The sequence below is a fragment of the Saimiri boliviensis genome, chromosome 14 (assembly GCF_048565385.1).
Source record: "Saimiri boliviensis isolate mSaiBol1 chromosome 14, mSaiBol1.pri, whole genome shotgun sequence".
Lineage (NCBI taxonomy): Eukaryota > Metazoa > Chordata > Mammalia > Primates > Cebidae > Saimiri > Saimiri boliviensis.
The window spans coordinates 72109228-72130238 of NC_133462.1; the positions used below are offsets into that span (position 1 = coordinate 72109228).

The 21011-nt window shown below is 42.8% G+C and overlaps 2 protein-coding genes across 8 annotated transcripts in view; both read left to right on the forward strand.

Moving 5' to 3' along the window:
• Positions 1–9539, forward strand: part of MTARC2 (mitochondrial amidoxime reducing component 2) — a 31263-nt gene extending 21724 nt beyond the window's left edge. Inside the window, exons 5-8 of one of the 2 annotated variants that reach the window (XM_074385225.1) lie at positions 4795–4856; positions 4944–5015; positions 6561–6715; positions 8645–9539. In XM_074385225.1, coding sequence (XP_074241326.1) covers positions 4795–4856; positions 4944–5015; positions 6561–6684 — 258 coding nt within the window. In that variant the 3' untranslated portion in view covers positions 6685–6715; positions 8645–9539. The remainder of the gene's footprint in view (positions 1–4794; positions 4857–4943; positions 5016–6560; positions 6716–8644) is intronic. The other variant, XM_039463432.2, reaches the window with a different exon arrangement.
• A 104-nt stretch (positions 9540–9643) lies between these two features.
• The window catches only part of MTARC1 (mitochondrial amidoxime reducing component 1), a 66511-nt gene continuing 55143 nt past the window's right edge, over positions 9644–21011 (forward strand). For 5 of the 6 annotated variants that reach the window (XM_074385220.1, XM_074385221.1, XM_074385223.1 and 2 more), the window contains exons 1-3: positions 9644–10894; positions 11285–11898; positions 15844–16017. In XM_074385220.1, the coding sequence (XP_074241321.1) occupies positions 11618–11898; positions 15844–16017 (455 nt within the window). In that variant the 5' untranslated portion in view covers positions 9644–10894; positions 11285–11617. The remainder of the gene's footprint in view (positions 10895–11284; positions 11899–15843; positions 16018–21011) is intronic. The other variant, XM_003930333.4, reaches the window with a different exon arrangement.

The window sequence follows — 21011 nt, forward strand, 5'->3', positions numbered from 1 at the left end:
CAGCCTTAAACAACATTGGTGGCCTGTGGCTCACGCCTGTAATCCCAGCACTTTAGGAGGCCGAGGCGAACGGATTACCTGATATCGGAAGTTCCTTGTTTCTTTCAGTTGGAAAACTCCATGGTTTTATCCCTGCACTCTAAGTAAATGTCATTGGGGCCTAGATTTCGGCAGACTGTAGAGAGGTCGATTACCAGCAGGGGGCGCACTAAGCATCTCGAGCTGATTCTGTGTTTAGGTAAGATCCTTGAATCTTTTTCTGTACCTATTTACTTACTTACTTTTCTATTTCCAACTTTTACTTTAGGTTCAGGGTTACAGGTGGAGGTTTTTTATATCGGTAAATTGTGTATTGCTGGGGGTTTGGTGTACAGATTATTTTGTTAGCCAGATAATAAGCGTAGTACCTGCCAGTGGTTCGATCCTCACCCTCTTCCTACCCTCCACCCTCAAAAAGACCCTGTGTCTGTTGTTCCTTTCTTTGTATCCATGTGTATTCATTATTCAGCCTCCACTTTTAAGTGAGAGCATGTGGTATTTGGTTTTCTGTTCCTGCAGTAATTCTCTTAGAATAATGCCTCCAACTCTATGTTGCTGCAAAGGATATAATCTTGTTTTTATTATGGCTGCATAGTATTCCATGGTTTATGCATACCACATTTTCTTTATCCAGTCTACAGTTGATAGGTATGTAGGTTGACTCCATGTCACTGCTGTTGTGAATAGTGCTGTGACGAACATACGCATGCATGTGTCTTTGTGGTAGAATGATTTATATTCCTTTGGGTATATACCCAGTGATGGGACTGCTGGGTTGAATAATGGTTCTATTTTAAGTTCTTTGAGAAATCTCCAGATTGTTTTCATGGTGGTGTAACCAATTTACATTCCCACCAACATTATATAAACTCTCCCTTTTCTCCACTGCCTCGCCAGCACCTGTTATTTTTTTACTTTTTAGTAATAACCATTCTGACTGGTGTGAGATGGCTGCTCACTGTGGTTTTGATTTGCATTTCCTTAGTGATAAGTAATATTTAACATTTTTTCATATGCTTGTTGGTCACGTTCTGTCTTCCTTTGAGAAGACACTGGAACTTACTGAATAGTGTATTACGCTGTTATGAATGTCTAGTAGAATATAACGGAAATGTTAATTTCATGCATTATTAAATTTATTTTAATAGTATAAAATTTATTACTTTTAATAACTGAATAATTGCATTTAAACTTAATTAGCATAGTATTTTTTTTTTACTGCAAATAATGCTTTACACCAAAATATTAATAGTGATCAGATTAGTGTGAGAACATACGTGATTATATGCGGTGATTAATATTTTAGGAAGTAACTAGAGCCGGCATTTTGGGGTGCTGCAGACGATTCTTACTAATCCAGACAATTTTCTAAACGGGGCCTTGCAGTTGTCTAACAGTGAGAATAGATGACTAACTGAATTTGTCAGACTCCCTGATTTCTATCATAATAACGACGCAGAATTGACACAGTTATGTGGCTTGGAAATCTTAAATTCATCAGCACTCACTTAAAAGAAATTGAATGGAAGATACTTGGAGAGCCTGGGTCCGGTCAGCACAGGGCAGCTGGGTCGGCTCCTATTTCTGCGTCCGCAGCGCCCTCGTGTGGTGAAATGCGCCCAGTTTTCCTGGCTGCGTTTCAGGCCAGGGGTCCCACTGGTCCTCACTTCCCAGTACAGGAGCTGCCTTCCTGGGTCACACCCCGTCGGAGGTCACGGTCTGCCAGGAGGCTAGATCCCCTTTCTGATTGTCTTGTATTTTTCGCAGTAAGTTACTGACCAGTAGCGCTGGTAATAAGTCCTGAGTAGGACGTGGTGATTCCATTCCTTACACATGATGTGTACACGCAGTTATCTTCAACCGGTTGGTTGGAAGGTGGCATTTATCTCCACAAAGCAGCAGTTTCCTAGAGGAAGGATTAGAACCCAGCGCATCCATGGAGACCTCCTTACTTCAGTCTGTAGCTGTGGTCATGCCCAGTAGGAGATTTCTGAGTTTGGAAGACCCGGTTAGGTACAGGAAAACCTTCTGCATTTGCTGAAGCACCACTATAGGCCGGGGAGGGGGTTGGGGAGAGGCTGGCTTACTGCTGAAGGAGGACCAGACATGGCCTGGTCGTCAGCGGCAGAGGGGAACGTTATGGGGTTAGTCCTTACCCCGTACCCTGCTCTGCCTCCTGCAGAGACTTCAGATCTCTCATGCCTCCTGCCCAAGCAAAGCAGCCAGGTGAGTAGGAATAGGTTTCTGTGTTTCCTAACTCGTGAAGATTTTTTTCTCTAAATTTCTTAGACTCACACAATCTATGTTGTTGATTTACAGAGGCAGTAGTGAGGCCCCGTACCCCAATGTGTCCCACCTTGAGACCTGGGCAGAGGATTGCCCTGTGAAATTCAAACCTTAAATCAGTAGGTATCAGCAGAGACAGGCAGGGTGCCTTAAAGATAAAGAACACAGATGGCTTCCCTATTCACGGAGAGGCCTGCAACCTTTATGTAGTTGTACATACACTTGCTCCTGTGTGCGGATGTTTCTTGACTTACCATGGGGTTACTCCCAATAAACCCATCACAAAGTCAAAAAGTTGTCATCTGTCTGAATATATGTATTAGTCTGTTCTCACATTGCTATAAAGAAATACCTGAGACTGGATAGTTTTATAAAGAGGTTTAGACCAAGCATGGTGGCTCGCGCCCACAATTTCAGTAGTTTGGGAGGCCAAGGCTGGCAAATCACCTGAGGTCAGGAGTTCAAGACCAGCCTGGCCAACATGGCGAAACCCTATCTGTACTAAAAATATGAAAATAAGCTGCATGTGGTGGCATGTGCCTGTTAATCCCAGCCACTCAGGAGGCCAAGGCAGGAGAATCACTTGAACCTGGGAGGTGGAGGTTGTGGTTGCAGTGAGCCGAGATGGTGCCACTGCACTCCAGACTGGGCAACAGAGTGTGACTCTGTCTCAAAAAAAAAAAAAAAAAAAAAAAAAGAAGAAGGAAAAAGAAAAGAGGTTTAATTGGCTCATGGCTCTGCAGGCTGTATGGGATATGCAGCGGCTTCTGCTTCTGGGGAGGCATCAGGAAGCTTCCAATCCAGCTTCCTACATGGCAGAAGCAGGAGCAGGAAAGTGAAGGGGAAGTGCCAGACACTTTTAAGCAACCAGATCTCACGGGAACTCACTCACTATCCCGAGAACAGCACCAAGGTAATGGTGCTAAACCATTCATGAAAGATCCACCATCATGATTCAATTCCCTGCGCCAGGCCCCACTTCCGACGGTGGGGATTACAATCTGGCATGAGATTTGGTGGGGACACAGATCCAAGCCATAGCATGTATCATATTATATATGTATATGTAATATTGAAGGGGTTAAGATCACATGGCCCCAAAATATGCTGCTCCAGTGTACTGACTTTTTTGAGTTAAGGACACTTGAAAAACAGCAGGTGCCAGAAAATCATGCTGCCCTTCCTTCTGTTTCTTAAAAGCAGGAGATGAAATTCCTGTGTGAAAGATGTCTTCCAATACCAGGAGAAAAGTGTCATGCTTATCATCAAGGACAAAAAGTTGAGGCTGAGGGAAATCTGTACAAACCCTGTTAAACCAACCCTCACCTTCCCTGCCACTCTCTCCCCAGTTAAGTACCCCAGCCCTGCCACATCTTTGCCCAATTCTGTATATAAATGTAAGTGTTCAACTCTAATTGTGTCTTCATTTTGTCATGGAGTTTCCTATGCCATGTAAAAGTAGATTAAATAAATATGTATGCATTTCTCCTGTTGAACTATCTTATGTCAATTTAATTCTCAGGTGTAGCTGAAAAATCCTAAGGGGGAGAGGTTATATTTTGCCTCCCTATAATATAATCCATATAACCACCTTACCTATATATATATGTATATGTATGTGTGTATGTGTGTGTGTGTGTATATATATATAAACGAATCATATTATATATAATACAATGTATACATCCCTCATATGTTTCTGTATATGCATGTGTGCACATATAAATCTGTATGTATATAGTTAAAAGGTGGGTGGTTCAAAGTCCTACCTTCAGAATCAGAAAGATTTCAAACCCAGCTACCCTACATCCTCCTGGTGTGACCTTGGGACAATTTTGTATCTCTCTAGTCCTCCACTTCTTTGGGTAAAATGGGGCTCTTGCTAGTGCCTCCCTCAAAGTTGTGAGGATTGAGTGCAGCCGTTTGGCAAGTGCTGGTGGTGCCCGTGTTCAAGGGTGGGAAGGGAAGGCACAGTCGGTGGCGGTGCGATCGGGACCCTGTTAGCAGGCTGCCTGTCTGTGGAGGTGGCAGTACTGAATGTGTGAGTCAGGACTACCTTCTCTTGGGTGATGTCCCCACTCTTCAGCGAACCCTCAGATTGCCTTGGCTTCCATCTCAGCCTAGCTATGAGGAAAGCGTGGGCTGGTCTTGCAAGTGACACATTTCTCATTGTATATCTACATATTGGCCTTCCTGTTAATTTATGACTCACGTGCCAAACTGTGCCCTAGAGAAGATCTGTCATCCCTGCGATGATGCAATCGGGTTTTGAGACAGGACATCAAGAGGTGGACCTGAACTTGCAAGCATGCTGCCTCCCTTGGGGTCCTCTGGGAGATATTTCTTGGTGTCACTTTGTGCTGCATTCTTCTGCTGTAATAATTTCATACTTGATATGAGTCAAAGAATAAATGATCTCAAAGACTAATGAAGCCTCCATTTAAAAGATAACTTTCTCTTTTCTCCTAGGATACCTGGGATGAACTCCTAATTGGCAGTGTAGAAGTGAAAAGGGTAATGGCGTGCTCCAGGTAAGGACCTTGCTAGCCCCCAGGACTGCAGCGTGGCCCACCCATTGGTTCCTAACCACCACCTAACCCTTGCTTATTGCCTCACAGGTGTATTTTGACTACGGTGGACCCAGACACTGGGATCATAGACAGGAAAGAGCCACTGGACACCCTGAAGAGGTACAATGCCAAAGTGCCCAGTGTATTTTAAATATTATCTCCACCCCAGAACTACCTACCTATGGGTTTAGGTGGTATGTCTGCTTTAAGGAAGATAGAAGCTTTCTCTCCAGAGAAACTTCCACTCTGTCTTCTGACCGATTTGTGTCAATTGGTTAATAAGATCACTGTTCTTCCTCTCTTTTTCTGGATGGATTCTCTAGTGGTTTGGATAAACTTTTTTTTTTTTTTTTTTTTTTTTTTTTTTTTTTTTTTTCCCCGAGAGGAGTCTCACTCTTTCCCCCAGTCTGGAGTGCAGTGGCATGATCTTGGCTCACTGCAAGCTCCACTTTCTCAGTTCAAGTGATTCTCCTGCCCTGGCCTCTTGAGTAGCTGGGACTACAGGTGTGTGCCACCATGCCTGGCTGATTATTGTATTTTTAGTAGAGACAGGGTTTCACCATGTTGGCCAGGCTGGTCTCGAACTCCTGGCCTCAATGATTCGCCTGCCTCAGCCTCCCAACAGGCTGAGATTACAGGCATGAGCCACTACTCCCAGACTTTGAATTGCATAATACTACATTTTGAAATTTTAATATCTCTCATATCAATTTTTAATAATATTTATATGTGCCTTTACAAATTTAGGCCTCAAACACTTTATTTAATCATGTTTATTGCAACTCAAATTCCTTTATTAGAGCTGATATCAAGGAATATGAGAATAAGTGAAATTACATAATAAAATATTAGAAAAAAATGAAGGCAATGAGTTGTTAGAATTGGTTTACCCAGGAGCTTCTTATATGCTACACATTTCTCTTTTGTTTTGTTATTTAAAGAAGTTTGGCTGACTTTAGTTCCCAGCGTAGGGAGTGTTTTTAGGCAGAACATTCTTTGGAGCTGTATTCTAGTTTGTTTCTCTTTCCTCCGTTTTGTGGGTTGTTTCCAATAGATTTAGCTTAGAGAAGAGGTTCTTTCATGACGACTTGCAAATCTATTTTGTTTCTGGTTTTTAAGATGTAGTGATAATTATTTAAGATGCCACGAAAGTTATTGTTTTCTTTGGACAGTGGAGAAACTTCGGCAGTAGTCCAGGCCCACTTGCCACCTGCATCTCTGTCCAAAGCTTTGTTCACCAGTGAAGCCCCAGCTTTGGGCTTATAAACCTGGAGGGGGTTGAAAGCATGGTGCTTAAATGCACTAAACAAAACGTTTGCAGAGTTCGGGGCCATTCCATTTTGAGTTTTCATGGGCATTTGTTTCAATGAGTTGTGAAGTTGAAGGTACCCACATAGACAAAGTATTTGTTTTATGCTTACACATATGATTTTTCCTTCTGGCCTTAAACTGAAGCCATGGAGAAATTGTTTAGACTTTCAGAATCCTTCTAGAAAAGCTAGAAGTTACTTGCAGTTTGACTGACTGTCCACGGGCTTCTCTGTCAACATTTTAGAAAATCCCTGCTGTGTATTTATAAATAACGTTGAAGGCAAGCTTGAGTTCTACTGAGAATACTTCATTATTTCCTTTTGGGTCTGATGACTGAATTGTTGCTTGTTTCAGCTACCGCCTGTGTGATCCTTCTGAGAGGGCGCTATACAAGTCGTCTCCACTTTTTGGGGTCTATTATTCAGTGGAAAAAGTTGGAAGTCTGAGAGTTGGCGACCCCGTGTATCGGATGGTGTAGTGACGGATGCACAAGGGTGATATGGTAAAGGGTCAGCTTTGCTTCTGAATGCACTGTGTTGAAGCCATTGCTGCATTTTCTGGTGTTAATTTTTTTTTTTAATGTTATGCTGCTTTAATTATTGAGAGAATGAGCAGTTTTGTATTCTGATCTTCGGAGTCGGAAAATGCCCTTAAATTCCATTCCCCGCAGTAATCCGTGTACTCCTACTCCAGCCTTCTCTACCCCTATTTCCCATTCAGTGATAAATGGTGATGGAAGAGCCCCAGCAGAAAGACAGGTATACACTCACAGATCATTACAGAATAGTATTAAGGAATAGGGAGAGGAAGGTGAGTGATTCTCAAGAGTTATGTATTTATTTTTTCTGTCTCAGATAAAAGGGGAAATATTTAAGTTATTCAACATCAACTTGGGGAAAATGTTTAAATTGAATGCTTTTTATCAAATGTATTTTTAAAGTACAATTGAAGTTTGAAAAAAAAAAATCCATCAAGGTGATTCCTGAATCATGAGTTAGGAAATGTTCTCGTGTTGATTTCATTGTGCCCAATACAGCCCTGACTCCTGGAGTTTGTAAAAGCCTAACTCCCAAATTAAAGGAATGAGAAAGTCGGTCAGAACACCTCAAGTTGGAGATTTTAAGCAAGTCATCTCATAAAATCCATGACCCAGTTCTTAAAGTCACCTCATCTCCAAAACCCTTGACCATCCTTCTCTCTGATTCTGCCCTGAGCTGCTCACGTGTGTTACTTGCCTTTGAAGTCTTTATACCCACAGCCCAACTGTCCTTAAGGACAATGTAACAGTGGCTTAACAGGTCTAGATCTAGCATTAGATAGACTTGGGTTTGTAATCCAAGCATCTTCCTAACTTGGTTGAGATGTTTAACTTCTCTTAAAGTCTCAGTACTCTTATCTGCAAAGTGAGAACAGTAGTACTTACCAAAACAACCAATAAAAGTTATCTTGAGTATTAATTCACATAAAGTTGCAGCATTGCAATACAAATCAAGTGCTCAGTAAATATTAGCTACTGTTTTTATTGCCATCCTTCCATCATGATCCAATCTTAGGTTCTCTAGTGGGTATAAAGATGACACAGGCTTTGCCCTCGAGGTGGGCAAAAAGGAAATACATTTCTATTGACTTCTATTATGACTAGGCATTTGCATAACCATAACCATATTTCATCAGGTCTGAGATCCTATTCTAACATCTCTAATATCTGTCAGCTTCTTATAACATTCAGGATGCCTTTTGAAAAATACCAGTGATGCATAAAATAATGGGACATCTTATGATTTGTGTTATCTTGGATTTGATGAAATACAATAAGTATTAAAACTAGAGAGGAAATTGTGAAACTCCTAATTGCCTGCCATTTCTAAAAGCCCCATCTGGGGATAGTGGACCCAAGCCTGAGCCATCTAGCTTGAGTGAAACTGATCCTGTATCCTACTGTTCCAGCCATGATTGACTGGACCTGGATCAGTGCGTGAGCCAAGAGCTTTGACGTGTTCTCTGCATCTGTGGGAGCCGAGCGGTTGTGACCTTAATGATGGAGGGTTTTCCATATCTCTTGGTCACAAACTCACCCAATCAGATCCTATTGTGCCATGGATGGAGGCAAGGAACATCTGTGGTTCAGTCAGTCTCAATTTCCAGTTGTCTCTGTTCCCCAGAAAGCCTTGTGTAATCTTTCTCTATGTGAGGATCTCTGTGAGCTAGATATGATAATAGGCATTTTATGGATGAGAAACAAAAGCTCAGATAGGTTAGCTGACGGAAGGCCATGGAGCTGAAGCGATTTAGAGGTAATAGGCCGTGTTTTCTGCACAGCATTGTCCCGTACATTTAGATGTGTAACCTCAGTAAGTGACTGTTTTGTGGGAGTTTGAATTATTTATGAATGGTGGGATAAATCACCAAATAACCAGAGATTCTTATTATTTATTCAGGTTTCAGCAACCAGGAGGGATTGACTGGGATCTTAACAACAGTGGCAACGATACATCAGCAAATCCTTATTATCCAGCCTTTAACTATCTTTACCCTGGAGAGGAATCTTGATTTTTGACTTTTCAAAGTTGTGTATGCTCCAGGTTAATGCAAGGAAAGTATTAGAGGTGGGAATATGAAGGTAGATATATAAGTTTTAGGTATCAAAGGCTTCAAAAATAGTTAACATCATCAAAAAACTATTTTGGGTGTTATCATGGCTATTATGCTTTTTTACTTCCTGACTTTAATATTGATTAATAAGGCAAGTTTAATCAACTAAAAAGCTGCAAAAAATATTTTTTAAATGCATACCTTTTATTACCTGTCAGTCTATGTTTTAGGAGAAATGGGAAGCAACAGATCACTGTGTCTTGATGAGTAGGACACATGTTACCACACTCACAAATGCCTGTTGTTGGTCTTTACATGGCTATGGGGTCCCATTGACTTTTTCACTCATGTGCCTTTTACTCTAGCATTATGGAATCAGGGCTGTGCTTGACTGGAAATTATCTTACAGACTTTGCTTTACACTTTTGTCTATTATACCTTTATTAAGCCATATAAAAGTAGCCTGTGTGAAATTGCCAGACATACCACCTGGAATTCCAAGTAAGATAAAGGAGAGGATGACATTTAAAAGAGAATGGAATTTTGAAAGTAGGAGTGGGAGGAAGACAGCATGAACATATTTTTTTCAGTGCAAATAATTTTTTTGTAACAAAGAAACAAACTATTTTGGTATGATCTTAAGCAAAAAATACTCGCTAAAGTGGTCTATAGATGAATTCACCTATTTACAATTTTGTGGTTTCTTTGTGAATAATAAATGTGCATTGCAATCCTGCTTTATCTTTGGTATTTGTGAGTCTTCTTCCTGGGTTTTTCTCTTTATATTAGAACTTGAGTCACTGCAATTTATTTTTCCTTATCCTTTCTGATTGCCTCCAGAGACACAGTCTGACTCCACAAACACTGGCTTCTGTCATTGACAGGGGCAAGGGCGTCGTGAATTGCGGGCACACAGCTGGCCTGTCTGCGGCAGGATGGCCAGTGTCTACAAGGGACCTTCCTAGTGGTCAGTGAGGAGCACCTGTTCCCTCCTCCTCCATTTTCCTTTGCTGGGTTCTGGGACTGAAATTCACCACCATTCCCCACACCCTGTGAGGTACAAGTGGTAAGTGAGCTGTAGCCCTGGGTAAATTCTGGAAGTGATGAAATTGAAAAATTGGAGCCTTAAAGTCAACCATTAAAATAGGGAAGCCATTTTCCTCTTAGATTTTCAAAGAGAAAATCAGGAGGGAGATGAACAGAAACGCACAACATTTGGTGCCCCAGAGCTGCCTTTCTTCCAGAGAATCATGTCCCTTGTCCTGCTGAGCTGTGTCCTTCACAGAGAGGGCGTGACCTGGGGTTGGTAGAGAATAGAGAAGAAAAACAGGACAGATAAGTATTCAGGTCAATAAAGACAGAGACTCCCTGAGCACTGAACTGGTCTGTGGTGAGTTGTTGCTGGAGGAAGAGTGTTGTTCTTTTCTCTTAGCAAACTCTCGCTTCTCTCATCCAAGGCACCCTTGCCCTGCATGGACAATTCTGGCTGAGTCTTGAAATGTACACTCCTGGTTCAGGGGACCATGGCTGAGCTGGGATGACACAGAATCCCCTTGATCAAACTTCGGTCTTATCTGAGCCCCCTTCATGAGGCCTTGAACTTGCCACCCTCCTCCTTGCAGAGCCCAGTGTTAGCCAGAACCCTGCTTAGTCAGTTTCGGGAGTATGCTCCCATCCTTAATATCTGATCACCCTTGATGTCCATTCAGATTCCCCATCTGTCACCTTCAGTGTGTAAATCCTTGCCTTGTTGAGTAGAATCCATGTTAAGAGGGTTTATCAAGAATCCTCTACACTTGATGTCTCCTTTTAGTGATTTTCCATTCACTGACCCTGAGGAACTTTGCTCCTTGGCTACAAATCCCTAGCTATCTTTGCTGTAATACAGAGTTGAGCCCAATCTCTTTCCCCTGTTGCCATGTCCCTGTTGCAATAGCCTTGAATAGTCTTTCTTATCTTTTTAACAAGCATCTGAGTAATTTTTTTCTTTAATAGCTTGGTACATCAAACAGGAGCCTGACTCCTAAACCACCTTGTTCGGGGTAGGCTGACGTTGTTTGGAGTAGAACCTGATTTCGAAATGAGAGGTGACTGAGGTGAGTGCCTGCAGGACCAAGTGACATTCCTTCACGGTGGAAGCAGCTGAAAACCAAAGCAGCTCTAGCTCGAGGCTCCTCTCGGGAGGCATCGAGCAGCCCCGGCCGCGCGTAGGGGGCGCTCTCAGGCACCCATTGCCGCTCCGAGCTGCCGCTGGGAGAACTCTGGCCTCGGCTTGCTGGCGGGAGGGCCTGGTAGCAGCCTCCTCCTTCAGACCCCCACTCTCTGGAAGCTCGCTAGTCCCTGGGCAGCCTGCGGGAAGGGCGGCGGCAGCAGAGAGCTGGACACTGCACAAGCGGGGCGACCCGCTCCCCAGCATTTCCAGCTGCCTGATTTCTAATTTCAAAATCACACTTTGTCCTGCAAATGTTGTATATTGTCTATTTTAGGTCAAAGAACCCCATGAATACAAAAATAAATAATTGGCCGCTTGCAGCGATCGTGGGGGAGGGCACAGCGCCCTGCTGCTGCAGGCGACGGGAAGGTGGCAGAGGTAGCTGGGCGCAGACCGCAGACCACGTGGAAGCTGAGCCACCACCTCCCACGGCCTGCGCCGCCCCCCAGAAGGACGCAGTGCTCTGATTGGCCCGGAGGGGTTCAGGAGCTGCCCACTCTTTGGGCGTGGGGCCAAAAGGCCAAACCTCCCCTACACCCCACCCCCGCGGCCCGGGGCGACAGTGCGCTCTGGGCCCAGCGGTCGCCACCTCACGGAGGAGCCAGCCATGGGCGCCACTGGCTCCTCCGCGCTGACCCACTTTCGCTTTGTCCCCCTAGCGCAGCCCTGGCCCGGGTGGCTCCGGGTCGCTGCGCTGGGACTGGCCGCTGTGGCCCTGGGGGCTGTCGCCTGGCGCCGCGCTTGGCCCAGGCGGCGCTGGCGGCGGCTGCAGCAGGTGGGCACCGTGGCGCAGCTCTGGATCTACCCGGTGAAATCCTGCAAGGGGGTGCCAGTGAGCGAGGCGGAGTGCACCGCCCGGGGGCTGCGCAGCGGCAACCTGCGGGACAGGTACGGAGCGCGGGGACCCGGCGGTGCCAGCTCCGCTCCGGTACCGGGGGTGAGAAGGGAGGAGCGCCGGGGAGGTCTGCAGAGTCTGCCAACAGCTCCTTCCTCCCATTACGAAGAAACTGGGAGCTGGGTGAGACAAGGCCAAAGAGAAAAAGGAACCCTCACTCCCTACATCAGACCCCGGGGCTCTGGGACTCTGAGCGCGTGGACCCGCTTCCCTGGAGTGGGCGGATTTCCACCTCCCACTGGCTCTTTGGCGTCATGTGCTCCTGCTGAGGTGTGGTGTCGCTCCCAGGTGGCTGCCAGTGGGCAAACTTCTTAATCTCCATGTAGCGGTGGCGGCCAGTTTAAAGGGATTGGTTCCTGGTCGTTCTATTTCGAGTGACTTTCTTGAGATCTTGGGGAAAGCTCTACAGAGTCCTCATTATGGTAATGACAGCAGTTGAATGAATCCCTTCTTGCAGCATAAAAGGGGCCATTGGCCTGGCGCGGTGGCTCACGCCTGTAATCCCAGGACTTTGGGAGGCCGAGGCGGGTGGATCACGAGGTCAGGAGTTCGAGACCAGCCTGACCAATATGGTGAAACCCCGTCTCTACTGAAAAAAAAAAAAAAAATTAGCCGGATGTGGTGGCGTGCGCCTATAGTCCCAGTTACTCGGGAGGCTGAGTCAGGAGAAACTCTTAAACCCAGGAGGCGCCGGTTGCAGTGAGCCAAGATCACGCCACTGCACTCCAGCCTAGGCGACAGAGACTCCGTCTCAAAAAATAAAATAAAATAAAATAAATAAAAATAAAATAAATAGGGGGCCATTGCAAATGCCATTTCCCTCAATTCTCTCAGGCACTCCTGTGGATAAAGAAACTGAGTTCAGACCCACACAGCAGCGGGACCAGGACTCTTACTTTCTTTAGCACACTGGGGCATTGTGAAGAGTGATTCTGTTAATGACCTTCTGGGTTCTGAAAGCTGCGTGAATTCCTGGGGTTCAGCGAAGGTTGCAAAACCCGGGAGCCGGCGGCTTTGTCCTCTTTGGGGTCTGGCTTCAGACCAGCTCCGGGACTCATTGTGAGGCTACACTTGAAACTCTTGTCCAGAGCAGCCCTCACAGCTCAGCAAGTAACAGAGGACTGATGGGAGCTGTAAACTTTCTCCTACCAGCTCCCCAGAGAGAGAGCAATTCGTGACATAGTTGAAAGGTGATGGATGCATGCGTCTTTGCTTCAGGAAGGAAGCCAAGAATCCTAAATATTCCATGTTTTCTATAGAAGGCTCTGAAAAGTGATAGCATTTACTTACTTAGTTTTTGTAGGGCCCAGAGGCCAAGGGCACTGGCATTTTACTACATAGATTCAAAAAGCAGTTTTTGAGCTCATATTACGATAGATGCTGGCCTTTGTAACAGACACTATGATAAATGCTTTATTTTCGTCATCACACAGTCCCAAAAAGTGTGATCAAGAGAAGCCAACATTGGCTTCCAGTCTTAGGTGATAAACGACTAAACAGAGGTTGTGACAGTGCCAGGGAGCATAGAGGACGCGGTGCTGGAAGCTGGCTGGGGCTGTCAGGGACAACTTCAGAGAGGAAGTAACAGCTTGAGCTAAAAACAGGAAAATGATTCAGAACTTGCTGGGTAAGTTAGGAGAAGAACTTTCTAGAGAGGGAGTAAGCTGAGCAAAGGTACTTGACTTTTGGAGGATGTGGTATGCTGGGGGAAAGGCTGGGGACTCTATGCCAGGTGGGGGTCCAGTCTTTTGGTTTCCCTAGGCCACAATGGAAGAATTGTCTTGGGCCACACAGAAAATACACTAACAATAGCTGATGAACTAAAAAAAAAAAAAATCACAAAAAAACTCATAATGTTTTAAGAAAGTTTATGGGTTTGTGTTGGGCTACATTCAAAGATGTCCTGTGCCACACATGGCCCATAGGTTGGACAGTCTTACTCTAATGTATTTACCAAAAGGAACTGGGACATAAATAGGATGAATGTTCTTTGCAGCATTGAATGTTGAATGTTTATTATGACGTTATGCACAAAAGGTGGCAACAACTCCAGTGTCCACCGATGGATGAGTGGATAAGCAACATGTGTGAAATACACACAATGGAATATTATTCAGCCACGAAAAGGAATCGAGTTTGATATGTGCTGTAACATGGATGGCTCTGGAAAACATAATGCTAATTGAAATAAATTAGACACAAAATGACAAATATTGCATGATTCTGAGTGTATGAAATGTCTAGTAGATAAATTCATAGGACAAAATGGATTAGATGTGACCAGGGGCTAGGGGAAGGGGAAAACGGGGAGTTATTGCTTAATTGGTACAGAGTTTCTGTTTGGGATGATGAAAAGGTTTTGCAAATAGTGATGATGGTTGCACAACACTGTGACTGTACTTAATGCCACTAAATCGTACACTTCAGAAATGGTTAAAATCACATTTAAAAAATTCCATTCTCTTGGGCTGTTTCTATCTTTTAGCATTTTGAATAAATATGCAGTGAACACTGATACACAAATGTCTATTTGAGTTCCTGTTTTCAATTCTTTTGGGTCTATACATAGGAATATGCTAAGTATTTTATGTTATATATGTTTTACTGCAATTAAAATAAATAAATAAATAAATATATATATATATATATATATATATATATATATATATATATATAAAAGACTGGTCTGTGTGAAGACCTGGGGAGGTAAGAATGGCTGGAGCAGCCTCTGGGTCATGAAGGGCTGTACATGCCTTGCTTAACAGTTGGTTTTATCCTGAAAGCAGGAACCATGGAGAGATTGTGAATGAGGGGGTGATAAAGTTAGATTTGCATTTTAGAAAGATCTAAACTGCCATTACCTGGAAGAATATTAGAGAGAATATTCACCTGCTGGTCCCAAGGAATTGGGGGCAGGGGAGGGCTCTGTGCCTGTGGAAGCAAAGTCTGATAAAAGGGCAGTTAGCGAAGGGGCTTATACTAAGGATATTTTTCTAGTGTAGCCGAGCAACGCAACCATGATAACCTGCTGGAAGTGATGTAAGAAATATCTTGAACGATCTAAAGTATCTGCCATATTTTTTTTCTTACGTCTGGAAATCTCAAAAGCACACGCTTACTTCTATAATTGTAATCATTTGATCGGTGCATACTGAAATGATTGAAATGCCAGTATGTTTTGCTTCCTTGGTAGCTGAGAGAGAACCTACAAAAATGTGGTGTTCTTATTCTGGAACTGGCTCTCTCTACTGCCCTTATTTCTCCATCTTTTTTCTAGGAACTACCTACTGGTGTACAGGTAGTTCCTAGAAGAAAGGTAAATGGAGAAATAAGGGCAATACTGGGCCAGTATTGCCTCATTTAGCAAATTACAGAATGCACAGCACTGAATATTGAAACATAACAATTTTTAAAAGATGGGGGAGGTGGAACTGGCAGAGTGTAAGTGGCACTGTATGTTGCTAAACTCCATGATCTGTGAACTACATGAGCAACAGTCCTGCTATTTCCATTGACGAGAGCCCACTGCCTACCTGGTCTACCTGGTGCCAGGTCCTGTGTTTTCTCCTGCCCTTAAAGTCTTCCTGTAAAATCGATTCTGGTCATCTGCTTGGGGCATGTTTGATGAAAGCGATCAGGCTTTCTGGAGATTGAGATGAAAATACAATTAACATCTTTGATGTCTGTGCCATCAAGGAGCTCAAACTGTTCTGCAAATATATGTTGGATGCTTGAGTGGTTATTAAACCCTTTGAAATCAAGCGACAGACTCAGTCCTGCTGGTTTGATATTTAGGACAGACACACACACTCAAACTCCCACACATCAGGCTTATGGGGAACAAATCAAAGATGATATCAGTGTCTAATTGAAGCTCCCCCAGAGTCTGGCTTCCTGTCATCATGGTTCACACATATCTTGTGTTTTGAAAATGACAGGTTTTGGCTTGTGATCAACCAGGAGGGAAACATGGTTACGGCCTGCCAGGAACCTCGCCTGGTCCTGATTTCCCTGACCTGTGACGGTGACACCCTGACTCTCAGTGCAGCCTACACAAAGGACCTGCTACTGCCAATCAAAACGCCTACCACGAATGCAGTGCACAAATGCAGGTAAGGGAAGGGCGGCTCTAGGCCCTTGTGTGGATGAATAGCCATGCAATTTTGAGAAAGCACAAACTCTAGAGGGAATCCTGAGAAACATATCAGCAATGAACCATCGATTGCATGCGTACTATATGCAGGGCCAAATCCTCAACATTATGAAGATCTAAAGGAAGGAGAAAGAAGGAAGCAGCTTCAGAAACTTGTGCTGTGGAGATGACAGACATAAAAGTGCTATGTAGAAAACCATGAGAACAAAAGCATATTGACATCTCAGCTAGAGAAAAATACTACCACCCAAAGACCGAGCACAAAAATGGGGTTGGAGTGGTGGGGGCCAGTGCCCTAGCAGAGGTGGAGATTCGATCTATGTATTCTCATGAGGTTTTCTTACTTTGCTTGGAAAAAGTGGGTACCTTCTAAATCTGAGTTAGGAAAGGAGTTGCAAATGGCTATTTAGTTCTAATGAAAGGAAGTTCCAAAATAAGAAAGAGCAGCTGCAGCTAGAAGAGTGATCTGGCCAGCAGCTGCCCAGGGGTCGGTGTCAGAGTGAGGCTGGGGTGCAACCTAGAAGCGTGTTCTGTACAGAAGCCCTACCCTCAACATCAGAAGGGCTGCAGCGAAGCAATTCTTCTGGGAAAACTAGCTTTGCCTCTAAGAAGTCATGTCTAAGGCCGGGCACGGTGGCTCAAGCCTGTAATCCCAGCACTTTGGGAGGCCGAGGCGGGTGGATCACGAGGTCGAGAAATCGAGACCATCCTGGTCAACGTGGTGAAACCCCGTCTCTACTAAAAATACAAAAAATTAGCTGGGCATGGTGGCGCGTGCCTGTAGTCCCAGCTACTCAGGAGGCTGAGGCAGGAGAATTGCCTGAACCCAGGAGGCGGAGGTTGTGGTGAGCCGAGATCGTGCCATTGCACTCCAGCCTGGGTAACAAGAGCGACACTCTGTCTCAAAAAAAAAAAAAAAAAAAAAAAAAAAAAAAGAAGTCATGTCTAGAGTTGATTTCTTATCTTCTTATGGGAAAATTCAAGTTGGTCCAGTTATATTCTTGTTATAGTTTCCACATATGGAATAAAAATGCAGTGTGAATGTTACATGTAGTTTATAGCCTATCATAAAAAATAGTGTCACCTCAAAAAATGTAGTCCTCTGAAAAATGTCGAAAGACACTGAAAAGTTTGTAAAATATAATACTGATACAATTTCTATGTTTCAGAGTTTTAAACATAATATACTTTTATTGAATTTGGTGGTTTTTCAGATTATAAAAAGTAGTACATATTCATTGTTGAAAAATTGAGAAATGCCAAAAAAAGAGAAAAAGAGAGAGAGAAAGAAACAAAACTATCTGTGGTCAGGTATGGTGGCTCGTGCCTATAATCCCAGCACTTTGGGAGGCCGAGACAGGCCTTGAGGTCAGGAATTCGAGACCAGCCTGACCAATATGATGAAACCCTGTCTCTACTAAAAATACAAAAATTAGCCAGGTTGGAGGCATACCCCTGTAATCCCAGCTACTCGGGAGGCCGAGACAGGAAAATCGCTTGAATTTGGGAGGCAGAGGTTGCAGTGAGCCGAGATCACGCCATTGCACTCCAGCCTAGGCAACAAGAGCAAAACTCTGTCTTAAACAAAGAAACAACAAACAAGTAAACAATTATCTGTGATAATTGTAATTAATATTATGGCATATTTTCTTTCTGTCTTTATGCCTACTATTTTAAAACCAAATTGAAATAATACAAAAAAAGCCCCCAAAGCCATGAATATCGTTTATATACTTAAATTGATATGTTGAGTATTTTTTCATATTGTTAAAAAATCTTCAAGGACACCATTTTTCATGTTGGCATATTTCATTTTGTGGATATCATCTAATGCATTTTAACCTGCCCCATGATTAAACATTTTGATTGTCTTAATTTTTTTCCCGGTATGAAGAAGAATGTGATGACTATCTTGGCATAACTCTGTTCATATCATTGGTCATTTCATAAGGGAAAAAGTTCTAGCAGTAGTTTTGTTTGAAATAAGAATATGGATTCTGTAGGCTTTTGATACATCTTGCTAAATTGTTTGCAGAATGGTTTTACCAACTGTGTTTTAACCATTATGTTAAAAAATATTTTGCCATTTTTATGGGCAAAAATGATAATTTCTTGTTAATTTAATTTGCATTTTTCCCTGAATGAGGTAAGCTTTTAAATATTTCTATTGTAGTTTATATATCATATTTGCCCATATCCTGGTTTATGCTTATTTGCCATGGTTAGATACTTACCCATATTTTCCTGTAGTTAATTTTTTTGTTTTTCATTTATTCGAAATTGTGTGGAAACTTTTTTCACAGTGTCATATGGGCATTTGGTCCATGCCCAAAAGACTAAACAAGGGCATGCTTGGAAATCGCAAAATGAAAAGGCTTAGAATGCTACAGCAGTATACAGACTCTTCAAGCGAAGATTCCAGGGATCTTCAGGATTCAAGTTTCTTTTGACAACCCAATCTATCCTCTTATGAGGGAGTTGTAATCCCAGCCCACAGTTTCCTAAAGATTTCTGATGAGTTCTTGGGACTCTGGAGTCATTTTCAGAAGGTCGTGATCAGTGACAGTACACCTGTTTTCATGGTCAAAGTTGTTACTTGACCTTCTCACAAGCCTTGCCTGCTACTAATAAGATATAGAGAATTAAGGCCTTTTGCTATGGATTATTCAGGCAAACTACCTCAAACCTCACACCATCTCAAACCATGCCTGCATTATCTTTGTCAAGGGGTCAAAAGTTATAGGAGCATTTGGAATTTTATTTTATTTTTTATTTTTTGGCTTGCACTCTTTGGGACAGTGTGCAGGTGGAGTGCTGGGGCCAAGATACAGCAGAGGCCAATCAGAACTCAGGATAAACGCGGGAGGAGCAGGAAGAAGACAGAACAAATTCTATTCGTTGAATAGAACCTCAAGTTCTGAGTGACTATGAACCTGAACCCCAGGATCTAGGAATAGAGGTTACAATGGAAATGAGTGTCAGATTAACTGGGCAGATGTTCAAATAGCCCAATATAGATGCAAATGCATTGATTTTGTATAACTAGTTGTTGCCAACTGAAGCCCTAAGGAGTCAAAGCAGTGCTCCTATCCACCTCCTTCGCTGTGTCCTCTCCCACCCTCCTGTAAAAGCAACTAAGGGAAGCCCTGGGCTGCCGAATGGCAGGTTGAGACTGAGAGGGTGCCTTGATGGGCTGTAGAGTTTGACTCTGGGGAAAGGAGACTGATTTTTTTTTTTTTTTCCCATAGGCACCAGCAAAGATGCATCTAACAAGGAGATGACCTTCAAGGCTGTCTCCATACATAGATTTTTGGTAATGCTGCTATTTCACAGGATGCTTCTGAAATTAGTATTTTAGACATTAAACTGCACACGCACACACATAGATGCTAAGCCCCTCAAATACACGCAGTTCTAGAACTGGTGAATTTGATTTTTGGGAAAAGTAAAACAATTATTTGGAGCTAAACCCTGTGAGTAAGAAGACGATCAACCTATATGGGACCTTTTTTTTTTTTTTGGTTTAAAAAATGAGGTTAGGCTTTAAAGTTGTATTATAAGCAGATATGATTAATATTAGCTTAGAATGGTTAATTCCCAAGGTGACTGCTCTGAAAGGTAATATCAACTTGGGTGTATGAATTTGGGTATGTTTATTTTATTCATTATATTTATGTTTTATTTTGATCCAGAAAAGACAGACACTCCTGGTGTTTGTAAATGGTCTCATTACTCCATAGGCCTTGCATATATATTTCAGCCCTCTGATTCTCAGGATGTCAATTTAGAATGGGTGGGATGGCAGATGGCAGTGTGTGAAAAGGCATCAAGCCATATACTACAGCAGTATACTTTTCTACATGAGTGTTATACTTCTATACAAAGCTCTAAAAAATTTATGAAAACTTTGAATACACTAATCTCACTGCTTAATGTAACCCAGACACTGTTAGTAATTATTTCTCATTTTAGATAAAAAGCAATAAAATAATATAAAAATATATAGGATACTATACTCAATATATTTTACAATATAAAACTCCGTTTATACGTTATTAGTAGAGAATGGGTACTTTTATTTGATTAAATGTTTGGTTTCTGGAGTAACTATACAAAGATAGCTTGAAATAGCTAGGGTGGGGAGCCGTCAGTCATTGCTACTACCTACTGAGCGTAACCCAGTCCTAAGAATTGTTTGGGGACTTCTGGATTGTTCCTAATCCTCACAACAAAGTTGTGCTTCTATCCCCTTCTTATTGATAAAGAAACTGTGTCTCAGAATAAGAAACTATCACCAAGGCCCTGGAGCTAGCCATTTGTGGAAATGAAATGCCCACCCAGGTAGATTTACTTGATGTCCTAGCTTTCTCAGACTTCAGGCATCTGCATACCACCACCATGAAATGGGCCAAACCACAAGCCACCTGTACTCTTACTTACTTAATATTTTTCTTTAAATTCATTCAGCTTAAAAACTTATCTTAAATACATTTATTTAAAAAGGAAACTTTATATGGCTGTCTATATAATTTGTCAGCTATGTGGCTTTATATGGCTACCTGTATAATTTATATATATGGTTTTATATATACATTTATGTGGCTACTTATAAACTTTATATGGCTACCTATATAATTTGCCAGAAAGTAACAAATGCTCAATATGCTAAAACATTACTTTGCCTACAGAGGTCTCTGAACCTAACGTGGTTTTTTTTTTTTTTTTTTTTTTTTTGTTAAAAGAGGTGATTATCCAGGTTCATCCATGTCCCTACAAAGGTGGAAGCCATCATTCTCAGCAAACTGACACAGGAGCAGAAAATCAAATACCACATGTTCTCACTCATAGGCGGGTGTTGAACAATGAGAACACATGGACACAGGGAGGGGAGCATCACACACTGGGGTCTGTTGGGGGGAAATAGGGGAGGGACAGCGAGGGGTGGAGTGTTGG